At 44.3% G+C, this 16644-nt stretch overlaps 1 protein-coding gene across 2 annotated transcripts in view; it reads right to left on the bottom strand.

Annotated features, from left to right (window-relative positions):
- SUFU (SUFU negative regulator of hedgehog signaling) overlaps positions 1–16644 on the bottom strand; it is a 96632-nt gene that overhangs the window by 34276 nt on the left and 45712 nt on the right. The window contains exons 4-8 of one of the 2 annotated variants that reach the window (XM_082053981.1): positions 12281–12423; positions 9729–9814; positions 7578–7650; positions 2803–2959; positions 1213–1324 (exon numbers count right to left, since the gene is read on the bottom strand). In XM_082053981.1, coding sequence (XP_081910107.1) covers positions 1213–1324; positions 2803–2959; positions 7578–7650; positions 9729–9814; positions 12281–12423 — 571 coding nt within the window. The remainder of the gene's footprint in view (positions 1–1212; positions 1325–2802; positions 2960–7577; positions 7651–9728; positions 9815–12280; positions 12424–16644) is intronic. The other variant, XM_082053982.1, reaches the window with a different exon arrangement.

Here is a 16644-nt window from a genome sequence, read left to right as displayed (position 1 = left end):
GGCTCCATAGAACTATATAGCAAAAGTAAGATTACTCCTAAAGCAATAATAAATCCACTTGAGATTTTTTTTTTTTTTTTTTTAATAAGCACCAATATCTCAAATTAGTTATTAGTACACAACATCAGCAATTGACATAATACTTCCCCAAAGGACTGGGCAACTCAGAAACATTCATGTGTAAGGCAAATCAGAAGTCAAGCACAAAACGTAACAAAAAAGAACATCAGGGTCCTAACCAAGTATGAGGAATCTTTTTCTCATTAAATGCTTGAATTAAGAAAGAAACAGGAATTGAAACAGAGCAGGATGCTGTCCCTGCCTGGCACTACAGGAAAGAGATGATTTCATGATGATCTTTACTCCTGGAACAAGAAAGCAAAAATGTTCATCGGAGACTAGGAAACCAAAGGAAATACCCAGATGAAAGAGCGCAGCAAAGATGTGTGCCTTTCTGTATCATTTAGATGAAAACATTAAAATTGATGGGCAGACATTTCACTAGCAACTGAAATGAGCTTAAGAGGAGAAGGGGAGAAACTCCAAAAGACAGAGGTGCAGATGCTGCAGATGGCTTGAAACTACAGGTAATATCCTATAGATTCACTGAAGACAAAAACTACAAATGAGGAGAGATCTACAGATCCATCTAGTCCCACTTAAATCACCCATTAGTCTGCAGACTATTAGAGACCAGGGCGGTATTGGCATATAATTACTGCCAGTACCTGTCTGTTTAAAAGCAGGGCAAGATCAAAGTCACTTAAAAAAAAAAAAAAAATAAATAAATCAATCAACATTTTAACCAAAAGGTTCATAATTATGAACTTGAAAACAAAGTGCTCAGGCGACAATTATCAGCAAATGCTCATCTATACCACCTATCTCTTTGGATACCGTAGCACTGTTTGCCACAGTCTGATTTCAAACACTGCACACCCTGAGCAGCAGGTCCTCCTGAACACAGTCAGAACCACTCTGCAGTAACAAGGGTTGCCTAAAATCCCTCTCAAAATCTGCCCTCCTGAGCACTAGCCCATTAACCCAACTTGAATAACTATTCTCCTTCTATCCCCTTGCTTTGCAAGTACTTGCTGCCAGCTTTCCACTCCCCTTATCAAGGCTTTTCCCACCCAGCTTTAACTTTGTTTTCTAGGTTGAGCTCTTTAGGCTCCCTCCTCCCATCAGCTGAACGTGCCAGGTGATACTTACGGTGCTCGGTCGTGGTTCAACCCGTTCTGTCTTTGTGCATTTATCGGAGGTAGAACAGGTTTACTGTTAATCTCAAGCCCTCTCCGCAAAGTCTCCCTGATTTGCTCCGTATCTGCAAAAATAATATTTTTAACATGATTTAGTTTCCCCAGAAACGTCACAGACACAAGATGTCAGCTTTTTTATTTTTTAAAGGCCTGTTTCTATGTTGTATTTCTTCTAAACTCTTCCTCTTCAGAAAGAATAAAGAGATGCTAAGGGTGCCACTCTTCCTGCACCTTAGGAGTTATTTCACGTTATAAAGTCAGCTTGAATTCTCTCGGTTTGGACTGTGATGTCATGTCAGGCAAGGAGAGCTGGAACCTTTGGTACTAAGCCCTCCTGCTGAGGAAATTCTGAGTAGTTTTGCATCCTTTCATAAATGAGATCTTTGCTGTTTCTGCAGCTCCCACAGAACCTCCCGATACATTTCTCACTAGACATAATAGTAATTTGTTCCTTTACCAAACAAGTTTAAGGAGGTTCCAGAATTTTTGCAATTGGCTCTGCAAATCTGTTGATTTATTTGCAACCAATACTCACAAAAGAATGGAATTTTATGCAGTGCAAACCTTAGCTTCAAGCTCACATTTGAAAATAAACTGCAAATTAGGCAGTTCAGACGCAGTCATTTTAATGTTTCATTTTCCTATAATGTCTAATGGCCCAATATTTTAATAGGATGCTTTCCCACCTTTCTCAGAGGTTTCCTCATCTTTTTTTTTTGAGAAATGTGGGAAATGTGGATAGAGAAAAAAATATCCAAATTATTTCAAAATCTTTTGAAGGATATATACCTGTCCCGGGCTTTTCATTTGCAGTGCTGAGGGAAAATAGCCTTTTTAGATCCAGCGCAGTTTAAGGTATTTGCGCAGAAGCCAGAAGAAACCCTATATGCATTTAAATATTTTTTCTACCATGTACTTAAAAACAAGTAAGATTCCATTCCTGTGGAAACCATTGTTAATTCCAGGAAATCTCAAGCTCTCAAATTTTACATTGCTTCACCCATTTGAAAGGTAACATGCATAGTTTCAAGCATGTGTAATAGCTATGACATCTGCGTGCTAAGATGGCATCTCACAAAGGGGAACTCCGTGGTATTTTATTTCTCCTTTCCAGAGTTCTGTATTTGCAAGAAACACTTGAATTCAGCTATAGCAACATGCAGTGTCAGTCCAGCTTGTGCCCATGTGACAATGGTAACATGGCAATGCAGCCTAAGAAAGCGCAGTTGCTTCACCTTGTGGGTGTTTACAGTCCTGGTTTCACCCAGTGCTCAGTTTAACTTTGCAAATTCAGGTTAGAAATAGCCTAAAAACTGAAAGAAACATTCAGACAAAACACACAAAGATCTCTTTTTCCTCTCTCCTACCTTTCTCAGAAAGGCCACACCAAAAATAATTTTGCTCCCTTGAGACATACTGAGCCATCCAGTAACTGTGATGTTTGTTATGAACCCCAAGATGCCACATGACCCAGCCCACTGCCCAGACCCACCAGAATACAAGCCAAAAGGCCATGACAGCAACTCTGCCCAGGACCTCCTACCTTTCCCAGAGAGTCGCCGCGGCTGGGTCCCAATGCAAATGCTCCTGCTGTCTTCGTCATCCTCCGGCGGCCGGCTGAGGTCATCCCAGGCACATTTGGCACTCACTCCACTCAGGTTTGAGCCATCTGTCTCAATCCCTTTGTCCACTCTCTCCTGCTTGAAAAGATCCAAAACCCCAAGACTTTTTTGGATGTGGCTTGAACCTGAGCTGGACCCCACCCTGGCTCAGCCCAGCCCTCAGCAGCTCCTGCACATCCCCCCTGTGTGCCCAGCGTCCACTCTCTGCTTTGATGTGTCCGCTAACGGTGACTGCACGTTGAGCCACATCAGGGAGCTGGTCTGAACTGGAACAAACCTTTTCTGCAGCAGGTTGGTCCGAACTCCTGCCCCTTCCCCACTGCTTCACTACGTGGCCTTGGCAGGCACAAAGCAGGGAAAGAGAGAGGTGGAAATCGACAGCCTGGGGTACGCAGAGCTGCTCCTTTCAGTGTCAGCTCCGGTTTACACCAACTCAGAGTATTTATACAGTCCGGTATGGAAAACAGCCTGACAGTCTACCTATCATACATCAGTGATAACAAACCCCTAAATAACTAAACTTAAGTTCTCTTTCCAAGCTTACCAAGAAGTCCCACGATCAAAACAGCTCACAGAGAGACTCATCGTTCACAAGAGCTTGTCATTTGCAAACTGCCCAGACAACCACAGCTTTTCAGTGTGCTAGGGTGTTCACAAAAGGACAAACGTGCAAGGAGACACAGGTCTGTTCACAACATCAAAGCTTTTGCAGAACATTTTGCAGAACATTGGCAAAATACACAAACTCCCTCCGTTACAAGCTGGACTTTCCAAGCACTAACCACTGTTTGGGTCTCGGAAGGTGTTGCACACCAACAAGCAGCTGGATGCTCTCAGACGCCATGCATTTTCTCAAGGACATGTGCATCAGTCGCCAGCAAGACCATGCTAAGCTACAGCCAAAACTTCCACAGGACACCTGCCTGCCAGGGGAACGGGCATCAGTCTGAACTTCTACCTGTGTCCCACAAGGGGGTAATGTTGAGCTGAACAAACTCAGGGCTGAGCTACACCGAGAAAGGGCTGCTCTTATCGATGGCACCCAAACAACCCTGTCGGGTTTTCCCTTCTTCTGAACGGGTGTCAATTCTGGTACTGCTCAATGGCATTAGCAAGGTCTCCATCTCACTACTTACAGCTGGGCCACCTCAGAATTGGTGATAAGTCCCACCGCTTGCAGGACAGAAACACTGAAGATTTGAGGAAAGAGCAGAGCTGTGTTACAACAGGAGCGGATCTCCCCGCTTGTTCTTACTACCCTCCAGTCTGACCCTGCCACTGGAGTCAGATCGTGGGAGCATCCAGCGCTTTGCAAAATCTGTTCCCTAAGAAGCAGTTTCCAGACTAAAACCCACATACATTCCTCCCTTTGCCCAGCTGTGCACGCTGCGGCCTAGAAAGGGCATTGCCTGTTCTTGTGACCATTCAAGAGAAGATCTGAGCAGCTCAAAGATAAGCACAAGCACTTGGGTGCGGTTGTGCAGCAGTTTTAGCTGATGTAATTTGCAGTGGCTGCAGTCCCACCCTCCTCCATGTGCTCCTGTCCCTTCGCTTGAGCCAACTCAAGGGAAGCTGGATCACCTGCCTAAACTGGCTCTTTGGCCAAGTGGAGGCCTGTGGCTGGGTTAGGCATTAGGTCCTGATTTAAGCATTCAAGAGACTGCTTTCCTTCTGCCTCTCTCCCTGAAAAGCTGCTCCTTGTTGGGATTGTCCTTCGGCGTCAGGGGAAGCTGGCTTCTATGAAAACATAATGGAAACATCTGAGAAATAATAAATCTGCTGGGATTTTCTTTTGTTATATACTAAACATAAAATTAGTTGTTTTACCCAGAAATAGAAGTAATGGAAAAAGAAATAAAAATACATCCGATCCTACATATGCAAATGATGCTCTAAGTGATATTTAGCACGTGGCTCCTTTGGGAGCCCTCCCTGGTGCTCTGTGTGGACCCAAATCAGCTTGCAGGGGGAGGTTTAACTTGTCAACACAGTTATTTTTCATTCCAGTGACTGGTGAAGCATGGGAGGGCCACCAAACTTGCCCTTGAGCAGGGAGCAGAAGAGCCCAGAGGGCCCCAAGGACTCCATGGGGCAGAAGCTCTGGTGGGACGTGCTTCTCCATCCCTGCAGCCAGGGCCCCCTGCTCACAGACACGGTCAGGACCTCTGGACGGTGCACAGAGTCTTGGGGAGGGGGAAAGGGACTCATCATCTGCATCTCAGCTGGTTCGCAGAGCACTTCCTCAGGGGAAGAAGTGCTGCTCTGCTGGCATCCCTTGGAGATCAAGGGGGGCTGATGGAAATGAGCTGGCCTAAGGCAGACTAATTTGCATGCCTGTTTTATAACATTTGCAAGTATTGATGTTGAAGGGGAAAAAAAAAAAACAAACTAAATGAACCAACCAAACAACAAAAAGCAAAAACCCTAACGAGTGCAGACTCTCAGCTGGGGCAATGCACAGCTTTACCCCATCTTTAGCCAGTAAAGATGTGCCTGGGCTGAGGGGCTGTTCTTCCTTCCTTGAAAGGGCAGTCTGAGCAGGAGGCTGGAGGAGCCCAGGGCAAAGGAGGTTCAGCTTTTTCCTTCCTCAAAGAAAGGATGTTTCTGTCCCATTTCCCTCTCAGCATGTGGGAGGGATGGCTCTGAGGCTCTTATAAATCATTGATCCCTTTCTAAACAAGCCAGAGCACTGCAGCGTGACCCGCAGAGCAGCAACCACAACTCAGGAAATTCAAATCAGCTTTATTCTCTTCTGAGATATCTGCTAGAACAGAAGCAAAGCACTGAGAATCAGCGCAGAGCTGGGGACTGACAGGGATTGTTTGACAGTGCTGCCAGGGAAATCTGAATGGCCTACAGGGAAGCCTGGCTGTACAGAAAACAGCCAGCATTGCCACAGTGTTAATTGCCGACATCCTGGGATGACATCTTAGTTGGGATCCATTCTCAGCGACTCCGAACAGAAAGTACAGCTGCTGCTGCCAGGGCTGGGTTTAGGCCTCAACCAATTCCCACCAGAGACAATGAAGCCTCAAAACAAGCTCTGCCCGCTTCCCAGGCAGGCAGCGTGCTTGCCTGCTCCCAGAAAGTTGTCTGTTCTCTCTGCCTGCTCCCTCTCTCCCCTCGGCTTTTCTTCCACTGCTGCCTTTCAGCTCCTACCTACCCTCTACCACCACCAAGAAAATGCCAAGCGAACGACACTTTATCCTGTTGTCACCAATTAGAGCGGGAGGCAAACAACGTGGCTGCACCCAGCCCAGCTCCCCGCACTCAGCAGAGGCTCTTTGTGGGACTCAGCCCTGCAGCAGCGGCAGGTTTTGCCCTGTGAATGCCCAGGGGCTGCGGCGGCGGAGCAGGATGGAGGTACAGACACAACTGCACATACGCACCACTGCAAGGGCAAGAGGGAACAGAAACAGGAATGTCTTCAACGTGAGGAAGTCCGGAAAGACCACAGACATAGCAGCTTTCAGTGGCAGGACACACTGGTGAGGCAGACGTACTCTTTATTTGCCTTAACTTGCCTTGGCTGACTCAGATTCCAGTAAGCTGAGCTACTTTTCATTTACAGTAAATTGAAGAAAACCCTGTTATCATTAGGAATCACCAGTGTGCAGAGAACAAACACCCTCCAGGAGGAGAGAGCAGGCAAAAACATTAAGAACCTAAAAACTTCATAGGACTTGTAGTTGAATTACCTCCCACTCTGGGACATTTGTGGAACATTTTTTTGTGTGCGTCTCTCAGACTGGGGTTATTTTAGATGAACGAATTCTTAAAAACAGTAAAAGTAGAATTTGGTTTTGTTCTGAGGCTTTCAAAATAAAAGAGCTGTGAGGCAACTGAGGCTAATCAGATGCAGACACACAGACCATAAGCAAACGCAATAGCTTGTATAAAACGTGCACACATGCACGTGCCCTACCAGGCTAGGCCATAAGTTCTCTGGTAAAGACAAATACTCAGCGATTCACCGAAAGAAGATCAGCACCACACTGCATTTGCCTGGGACCTACGTACTCCAGTACCATAACTCTGAAGGGAAGCAGAACAGTCTCCCAAACACATGAAGCAGCAGCAGTCCACGGGATGGTAACCCCTCCATAGAGGTCCTGTTCTGATCTTTAAGCTTCAGAAATTAATTTGAACGCTAAAGAAGAAGAAGGTTTAATATATATTCATCCATGATTATTAATAACTTTTGGCTTCCCATTATTTTTCAGACCATACCAACTACTTGGCCTCAAGTGACATCCTACAGGCATGAGCTACACTGTCACATTTGCTGTGAAAAAATATTACTCTGCTTTGAATTTTCTGCATGTTACATCACCTTATGTTTGCATATAAAACAAAGGAGGAACTTCTTGATCTACTATCTCTAAATTTTGTAATGTTCTATGTTTTTATCACACGCAGTCCAAATCTTAGCAATTTGTCTCATATATGAGATTCTGTTTTCCTGGTCACCCCTCTTTAAATTTCTTCCTAGAGCTGCCATCCACCTGAGGCTGAACATGTGCACTCTTAAACAACCCGAGAGGGCAAAGGGAGTCTGTAAGACTTTCTGACATTACTGCAAACATTGAGAAGATCACAGCACCTTTGCAGAAAATAACAGAACTGTTTTATACTACTAAATCAATTCTCCCTGGCTACTACAAAAGACATGACATTTTATAAACTAAAGACATACTTGCAGATGTGGGTCAATCTCAAATATTGTCTCTCCTCTTCGCATATCTGTTATCAGCCAGGGGCCTCCAGCTCTACAAAGAAAGAAAGGCAATGAACCAAACAAGGCCTAGAGGTAGCACTCCCCAGAGTCCTCCGAGTGGACCTCTGTAGGAAGGAAGCACAAGGCCAAGTGCAAAACAAGCCTAAAAGCCCCTCTGTGTTGTATACACATCCCAGAGCATGAACTTGTCCTTTACGTTTCCCATGTACATAATGAAAGCCCTCCAAGGCCTCGCTGTCACCTGCCTGGTGTCTGGCACCACCCAGTCAGGATTGACACAGGCTACCCCTGTGTGGATCCACTTACTCACCCAAGACTGAACAGGGTTTCCATCTTGCAGGTACCTGAACTGGGACTGAGAAGCCCAGTGTAGACTAGGTCTAAGAAAGATGGGCAAGGTATGGGGTCAAGATTTAGATCGCTATTAAATATCTAAAGATGCAGCATGGACCCAATGGGACTGCTCTTTTTGCTGAGATCAGCAGTCATGTTCAGTATCATAAAAAGCTTATTGCTCTGATAAATATCCCCACAACAGACATTTTGCCCAGTTGGTTGAGTACTCAGATGGTTCAGGGAAATCTTTGTTTTCATTAGCCATAAAAGTCTGAAGGGTCAAGAAGTTTCTCAACAAAGGTGACAGAAAACAGATTACTGTGAAGATCAGCCACTCAGAGACTGGACTTTGGGTCACAGTGCAGGCAGACTGCAGTAGTCAGCCTTAGATGGTGCTTTTCATTTGAAGTAAAAATGGAAGTCTTTTGGAATTGTCATAAACATTTTCATTTTTTTCATGAGATACTTTGTTACTGCAGTCAAAAAGCCCCCTCCTCTGGCCTTGTCTGTGTTACAGTCTCTTAAAGCACTTGAAGTGAGAGCAAGAGAAGTTAATATTTTATAGCTTTTCAGATGCATTGATAGCCGCTCTTTTTTCACATAACTTTGGAAGCTGTTAATTATTAACTGCAGAGGTGCCACTTGCTTCAGTCCCTTGCTGGGATGCAAGAGACTTTTGCCCTGACTCCGTATCAGCGGCTTAGTAGTTTGCAGCTTTTCCTTCAAATCATGCACATTTGGGTTTCATTTTATCCTTGGAAAGGTGTTTGTACCACAACACAAAACCCAAAAACCAACATGCGAACAGACTGAGGAGAGGGGTGCTCTATCTTTATTGACTTAGAAAAGCCAAGGGAGCTGCAGATAGTGTTTATTGTCTTGGGGACCCAGAAACAAAGCTTGCAGCTGGACAAATTCACTCTACTCTAGGGAATTCTCATGAATTATCTGCACTTGTGCCTAAAAGGGAAAAGTTCAAGTTTAAGAAGTTCAGCAGCAAAGGGTCTTTCAAACAATCAATCAATCAAAGGCTAATGAGACACTAGAGATAGTACTATTGTGCCCAGGAACACATATTCAGAACCATTTTGTGTATATATATGCATATATATATATATATAAAATCTTTTGAGCTACAATCACAGCAATAACTGCCACTAAATAGAAAAGTATTTAAAAAAAAACATGCAAGCCAAAAAGGTTTAGTTGCAACCTGGCAGCAAATAAAGCATCCACATATCATTTAACATTTAAACCCCATTTCCTCCTTTACCCATCTTTGTTATGCCGTGGGAGAAATAACAATGAACTTCACTTGCATGAACACTCCTCCTGTTGCATATTGGCCCACCAAGAGTGCGATCAGCTTGAAAGTGACTTTCTGACTTTCAGACAGTACCCAAACTTTGCGAGGCGCTGTAAGTCCGACCCCCTCCCTCCTTCCTTTCTTTTGAACTACACAGAGAGGTCACCAGTCACAGTTATCCCAGCTCTCTCAGGAAGAACCAATGAGAAAATGCTGCAGGCACAAGAAGAAGGAAATTAAGCTTTCAAGACCTCATTCTGTTTCACCCTGAACATGTGGACTTCACATACATTAATCTGCCATCTAAGTGTCTGTGCGTGAGAACAGATTTGCAATGAATTCCCATCTCTTGCTACAGCACAGGATTAAATAAATTCCATCAACAAGCTAAAGATTGTTAATAAAAATAAACAACTGCATTGTTCTCTGTGGGAATGCTCCCCTATATCGGCTATATGAGCACTTACACTGGGACTGTCCGAAGCAGTTCCAAGATCCCTTGCCCATTCCACTGCTGAGCCGCATGCAGTTCCTCAGTGCAAACCCCAACAATCTGGAATAAATGAAGAGAGAGATACTAAACTGGATGTGAACCGTGCAAGAACTGCAGAGAAAATGCACCACGTGGTGCTGGATCAAACAGTGCAGATACAGAGAAGCACCATTTCTTAAAATGAACTAGATGAGTAAGGACAAATGGAACCTGAGGGATTCTTCAATCCCTTATGCCTTTGCTCTACACTTACCATGTGAAGTACCCTGGTCATGTAATATTTGATCTTGCATGGTGTGTATAAACTTAACTATGAGGAGGGCCTGGCAACACATCAGGCTTTACCAAAGTTCTACTTCTTCTCCCCCAAGACAGGACAGGTCAGGGTCTGAGTACATTCACGACATTGCACTGTCAGCCAGTTGCGGGGGGCAAATGTGATACTGCACCAGGATTCCAACAGGCAAGGGACCTGCTGCCACCAGGGAATGCTTCGCTGCTCATAAATCCTTGACCAACTCAGTTTGCTGACTAGTTACATATTGCGCGGCACCGTAAAGTAAAGCTGCTTACACATGGCATAATCCTCTTGTCACTGCAGGCAACTGCAGACTTCTGCCTTCCTGTGTGAGGCAGGACGTCTTTGCTGCTCAGGACGGGAGCTGCCACACTGAGCAATACCAGATGTCCCTCTCCCAGCAGCTGAGATCAGCCACTTCAAACGAAGGGGTGAAACACCCTTCAGCTGACAGAGGAAGGCAGTTTCTTCCTGATCCATCAAGCACTGGCTTGTGCCTTTGAACACAATGATTCACTCTTTGGGATTAAAAATTATTTTAGCCATGGCCTTCTGTCTTCTTTCTCAATACTCTAAACCTTTTCCAACGACACAGGATTTTTGGTCAAAATCTGTTCAACTGCTGTTTTATCAGAAAAGAGGAAATCTGAAAACTAAGTTCTGAAGAGCACCAAGCAGAAGTACATTTTGCGCCTCTTCTGCAAGCGTGCATCTGCACCTATAGAGAACTACGTGGAAAACCATTAACGTCAGCGCGTACCTGGTGCGTCACACCTCACACCCCCTGCCCCTTGCAGAGCTCACTTTCTGAGGACCCAGTCCCTGGAGATGCGCTTCATCCCCACCCATCTCCCAGGCTTCCTCCATCAACAGCCTGGATCACCCTCGCTTCAGCACACCCCTCCCTGCGTCTTCATTCACTAATTACATACAAACAGCAAGACTCTAAACAGGAAATTATTTTGTTTTAATTATTTTCTTTTTGCAACCATTTATCCTCATGGGTCAAAATCCGTAACAATGAGCACCAAACCAAGGGGAAAAACAAGTCAATCACATGTGTTGTGGAAGATCAGAGGCCCAGAGTCTCAGAATGCAACAAGTTGACTGTCCTTTCATCCAGGACAGCTGCACACTGAAGAAGAGATGGGGACTAATGCAGCTCTAACTGCAGAGTCATCCAGGAATTCCCCTGCTCAGCTTGTTTACCTCTGCTCCCAGGTCCCACAACTCACCTTTCACAGATCAATCCCATACCCATCTCCTTCTTGTTGGTAAGATACAGATTTTGGGCACCTCAGAAAATTCAGGAAAGCCTTTGCCCTTGCACAGCAGTTGCCTTGTGCAGGTCTGTGGTAATGGAGCTCCCCTTTACATGTTGCAACTACAGCCAAGGACAAATGGAAGCAAACTGAAACCTAAATTGTACAATATAGACACTTGCATTTTCCCCCAGGAGGGAAGGTTTTCCACAGAGCAGGGAGAAATCAGCTGGTATAAAGTATGCCAGCTCTTCCACTAAGGTTAATAACTCCATAGAGAATTTTTAAATGTCCAAAGCAGCCCATATCTAAGAGACATCACTGAGAAGGACTTCGGGAAAGCAAGCCAACCTGTTTGGCCAAGGAAGCTCCTCTCACTGAATAGCAGGGTTGAAATACAAGGGATTTTTAAAATGTTTCTTTTGCAAAGCAAACCTGAACCTTTCTTAAACTGTAGGCCAATACGGGAAAACTCACTTAGTCTCTAAAGAATCTTTGTGTCAATGCTGAAAGCTACATTTCTACCCTAAAATAATGCTAAAGCAACCAAGTCCTTCTCCAAACACTTCTTTTCCGGGAACTCAAACCAGTGGATCATTTACCAATAGTGCTATAGAATCAATTTGAATTTAGCTCTACATAATCTTTTAAAAGTGTTTCAGCTTTTTTCCTCATGTTCATGTTTGAAATTTCAGAGTAGTCATGTAATATTCAACTCCAGGTCTGTTTCAACATGTAAACCTTTCTCCATCAGATAGACCTCTATCCTGAGAACCGAGTGTGCTCAATCCCAGTAAAATACTTAATGAATAACAACTCAAAGATGAGATCCACAGTAATAAACAAGGAAGAAAGGCGGAAGGCAGGATAATAAACATCTGACTTATCAAAGTTAAATGAAATGTAATGTGAGCTGCATTCCACTCTCAGGAGGTGACAGTCAGAGCCACCACTGCTGGGTCATACCTGTAGGAACGTAACAACCCCAAAAGGAGTCTGCACCGGCTGCATCTGCGGGTCTTCTGTCAGTAACATATGCTGGATTCTGGATTCACTGTTGTCCAAAGGGCTGTGCCACGATACATGGTCACCGCTGCAGAAGGTGTTTTCTGTAAAGAAGAGAAATGAGAAATATATAGTCCGTAAAGTCAGCTAGAACATTCCTTCTGGTAGCACCTGCTCCTGACTGCTGTCAGGCAGGGACCTCTGGCTTGGACCAGGACGGTCACTGGTGGTTCTTCACAGTGAGCAGCTCCAGCCACCTCTGCTGAGGCTCTGAGTCACCTGAAGCAGGAAAGGCATCTCTCATTAAGTCATCTGAATTCAAGTACTGACTTTAAAATTGCCCTCTCTTGAGTCCTGTGGCAAAAAATGGTGTCCTGCTTTGTTATTAATACCAACACAGGATTACTAACAAATAAGCTTCTCTCTCATTTAGTATTAGTCTTGTTTTGCAAGGGGGTGCAGAGTCAGCAGGTCATACTGGATGCCTATGGGATGGCAATTCATACTTAATTTGCAGCACTGATGTGCCACAGAGAAAATATTATGAAATGTGAACTACACACAAATAATACTCTGCTATATCTAATAAAAATCTACAGATTGCAGCCCAACTTGTGATGGTCTAAGTAATTTTCTCTCCTAATTGTCTGGTGGCTCTGGTGCAGAATTATAATTAATAAGTTCCTTCTTTCCCAAACAATGATAAAACCAAGTAGGCTATAAATTTCACTCTATGTCAGAACAGCCACCAAAACAAAGAGTCAGAAATTATCTTTTCCTCTTCACGACTGTAAGCATTCTTTTCATTTCCTCCTCTCCTCCTTAGAAAGACAAAACCCTCAGATAATCCCATGTTCCACAGTTGGTGCACACCAGAAGGCACACCAGTACCCACCTTCACATTTCTGTCCCACCACAGAAAAGGCTAACACTTGCTTTCTGAATGAGTTAAAAGTAAACCAAGCAACTAAAACCATTTTCACAGCAATTAAAGCATGCTCCATTTGCACACAGTTCCTAAGCACGTGTGCAACAGTGCTGCCGAGCTGACCACCTGCCTCCTCCCTGGGTCTTGTGCTCGTCCTGCTGCAGGTCGAACTTTTATAGCACATTCAAATAACCAGCCTGGAAGCCACCACCTCCCCCCACCCCGGCACAGGATCCCAGGCATGAAGCGAGTACTGCCTGTGTGCTTCCAAAGCCCGGGCAAGCACGGTGCCTCTATCCCTGACCGAGCTCAGGGATGAAGCCAGTCTGGGCTGCTGTCCTCACCACGGTCCCTCACAAGGCAGCTCTTCCAGGAGAGTGTGAAGGGAGCCCTTGCCCACTGGAGGAGGACTAGGGCTTCCACTACAGACTGGAAAATGGTGGTGGTTACTTGAGTTGCTGCCTGTTGAGACTGGAGCATCTCATACGATACGGAGCAGGGTCCAATTCAGATGGATGTTCTCCTTTGCTCTGCAGTTACGAGCAGGTGTGGTCCTGCATCTTCACCTCTTTACCCTCCCACATCACCTTCCAAATACATGTCAATAGGACATCTCTCAAATAAATATCTATAGGGCTTACATGAGAATCCTTGAACACGGCAGCTTCTGCAGCTGCAAGAGAGAAGCAGCATTTGCCAGCAACAGCAGCTTTGTGCCTGGTCATGTTAAAGAGCCGCTCACACACCACTCACCGTGCAGCGGCCCCACCACACTGTGTGCGGGCAGGAGGCTTTCGGGGAGCCACCAGCAGCACTGGGGTGAAATAATGAGTTATCCTGCAGCCTCTGTGGTTAAAAACCCCCACAGCCATCCAGCCGCTGATGAGCAAACTGCACACCCGTTCGAGGGTTTAACAGGGGGCGCCCTGGGCAACTCAGAGTTTCCCCACCAGGTGTCCCCATTGGTGTGTATTTGAACATTTATTATGTATGTTTTTGCAGATGAATTTCTTGAACATCTCATTTGATTAAGAATTAAAATAAACTTGAAATACCATAAGGAACTTGGCATGAAAAACAAGGCATGTAACAGAAGTGTTGCGATAAGTAAAGGAATGTTTTCCTTAGTTAAAATTAGGACAGAAAGAAAACATAGCAAATGCAAGCTGCTTGGAGAGTTTATCATTATGTACACTAAATTACACGCTTTCAGCTCTGTGACTGAAAGGAGTAGTTCAGATATTACTTTACTTTTAGAGTTGGGGAAATAAAAGCAGACAGAAATGAAAAACTGTTTTCTTTTAGTATCAAAATTGAATTAAAGAATGAGCACTGAGAATGTTGCAAAGGATCTGGCGATATTTTCCAGGTTAACCAAAACGTGGCTGATTAATTTTTTTTTTTAAATGATAAAAGCCTCTCAGTCACAGTTTTCAGGAATGAAACAAAGCCACAAAGAGCTTATTCTTGGGCCCTGTCTTTATACCACAACATTTTGCTCATCAAATGCTCACACAATTCTATGCTGATCGATCCCTGCGTTTCACTGCTGGTGTTGCTTCTCCTGGGAAAGCCCAGCCCGTTTAGAGCAGGTTTTCAAATGCAAATGTCTCTGCTGGAAACCCACCTGTTTATGTCCATGTGAACAGTGAACACTTTGAAAATCTCTCTCTCCCTTGCATGCGCACAAACACCACAAAATTCACACTGACTACTCAATTAAATCACAGAAAAAAAATTTCTGCAAATAATATGAAGCTGAATTAAAACCCGTAAGAGTTCAAGAAATTCAGAATTACAGGCTGAAACTCAGCTCTTCGCTTCCTGCATTGCAACCCCTATGGAATGTAACATCAGCTCTTGCACCGAGACCATTGCAGCACAGAGAGCAGCTTGAATTGCAGGACTTGTAGCCTCAAAAGCTAAGAAATTGCAGGAAAAAACACCATTAGAGTAGCACAGTCAGTTTTCAAGGCAGGAGACCAGCATGGCTGCATAAGCCTGGTTTCCTGAGGTGAGCACAGCAAAACCAAGTCACCAGAAAAAGCTACCAGGACTTCACCAGGGAATTGTCAAATGCATAGGACAGATGGCAAAGCACAGAAACTATCTAGCTATCAACAGGAGGAATTAAATAGCAAAGGAACTCAAAGAAAATACATTAAAAAATTAAAACCAAATTATTTTAGTGTATGGCTAAATCAGAAAATCCTCAGGAGTAAACTAAGACTGATTTATAGCATGTGAGCTGATTCACAGGATCTGCTGCTGAATACTTCTGCCTTACAGTAAACCTAAGGTGGTTACATGTCCCCCCATGGAAGGAGGAGCTAAGCGACCTGACCTGCCCCAGGATAACCACACACCCTTCGGCGGTCACCACGGGCACGCTGGAAATGCTGTAAATGCACAGGCTTGCTTACAGTAACCTCAGTGACACTCGCACCCCTCCTGCTTGGAAGGGGCACTAACCGGAGTTAAACCCAGCGCAGCGAGGTGATCCATCCTCACAGACTTGAAACTGGTTCTTTTTCTGCAAGTTTGTGTTTTAACAAAAACTACTCTTTCTGTTAGGCAACCCTGATTCCATGAAATCAAACTTCTTCATAGGGAGATACTGAAGAACTCAAAGAACTCAAACAAGGAAATAACTAAAACACTTCACTTCAAACTTAATGTTTTATTTCATAATTTATAATAGCAAATCCGAAGCCTCTCTCCATCTCTATAGAAATGAGAAGTCTTTAAATTTCCCACAGACTAGCTCTTGTACCATTCTATTTTGCAAAAGCAGCATCTACAAGACAGTTATACCAGACCACTCTGTTAAGTTTCCCATATTTTGAAGTCTTTAAAATGTCATTATCCATTTTCTTTTACAGCCCACATAAAGCAGGTGAGCTTCCTTTGTGCAGCAATGGTCATAATTCAGCTGCGCAATCTCGCCTAACTTTACTATCCAACTGCTCGATAATGAGAACTGGGGAAATAACTCAGAGGTTTGCATACCACTGGGGACTAGTAAATTTTCTTTGTGTAACATTGTTCATGTATTTTCTTGGAGTGCATTCCCTCCACCTTTAATTTGACTAAATATAGCTGATGCCTAAAGAAATAAAACTGAATCATATTCTTGGCCTCAAGATGTTTTATAAACAGTGTAATGCACGCAGTCTACGCTCAAGAGGTGTTAGCCAGCTCCAGAGAGAAACACTGATTACTTCCCACTGTATTTTCAATTTCTTTTTTAAATCTGCCAGTGTTGCTTTTTATGGGGGATCCTGCTAGAAACCCTCGCTCCTTTAAATAGCCACAGGGAGCAAGTTGAAAAGGACAGCAAACCAGGCAAGTACCTGACCTAAGAGAGCTCCACCCAAAGGGTGGCCCCAGGCTCAAC

The sequence above is a fragment of the Streptopelia decaocto genome, assembly GCF_964273445.1.
Source record: "Streptopelia decaocto genome assembly, chromosome: 5".
NCBI lineage: Eukaryota > Metazoa > Chordata > Aves > Columbiformes > Columbidae > Streptopelia > Streptopelia decaocto.
This window is presented reverse-complemented; position numbering and strand designations above follow the sequence as displayed.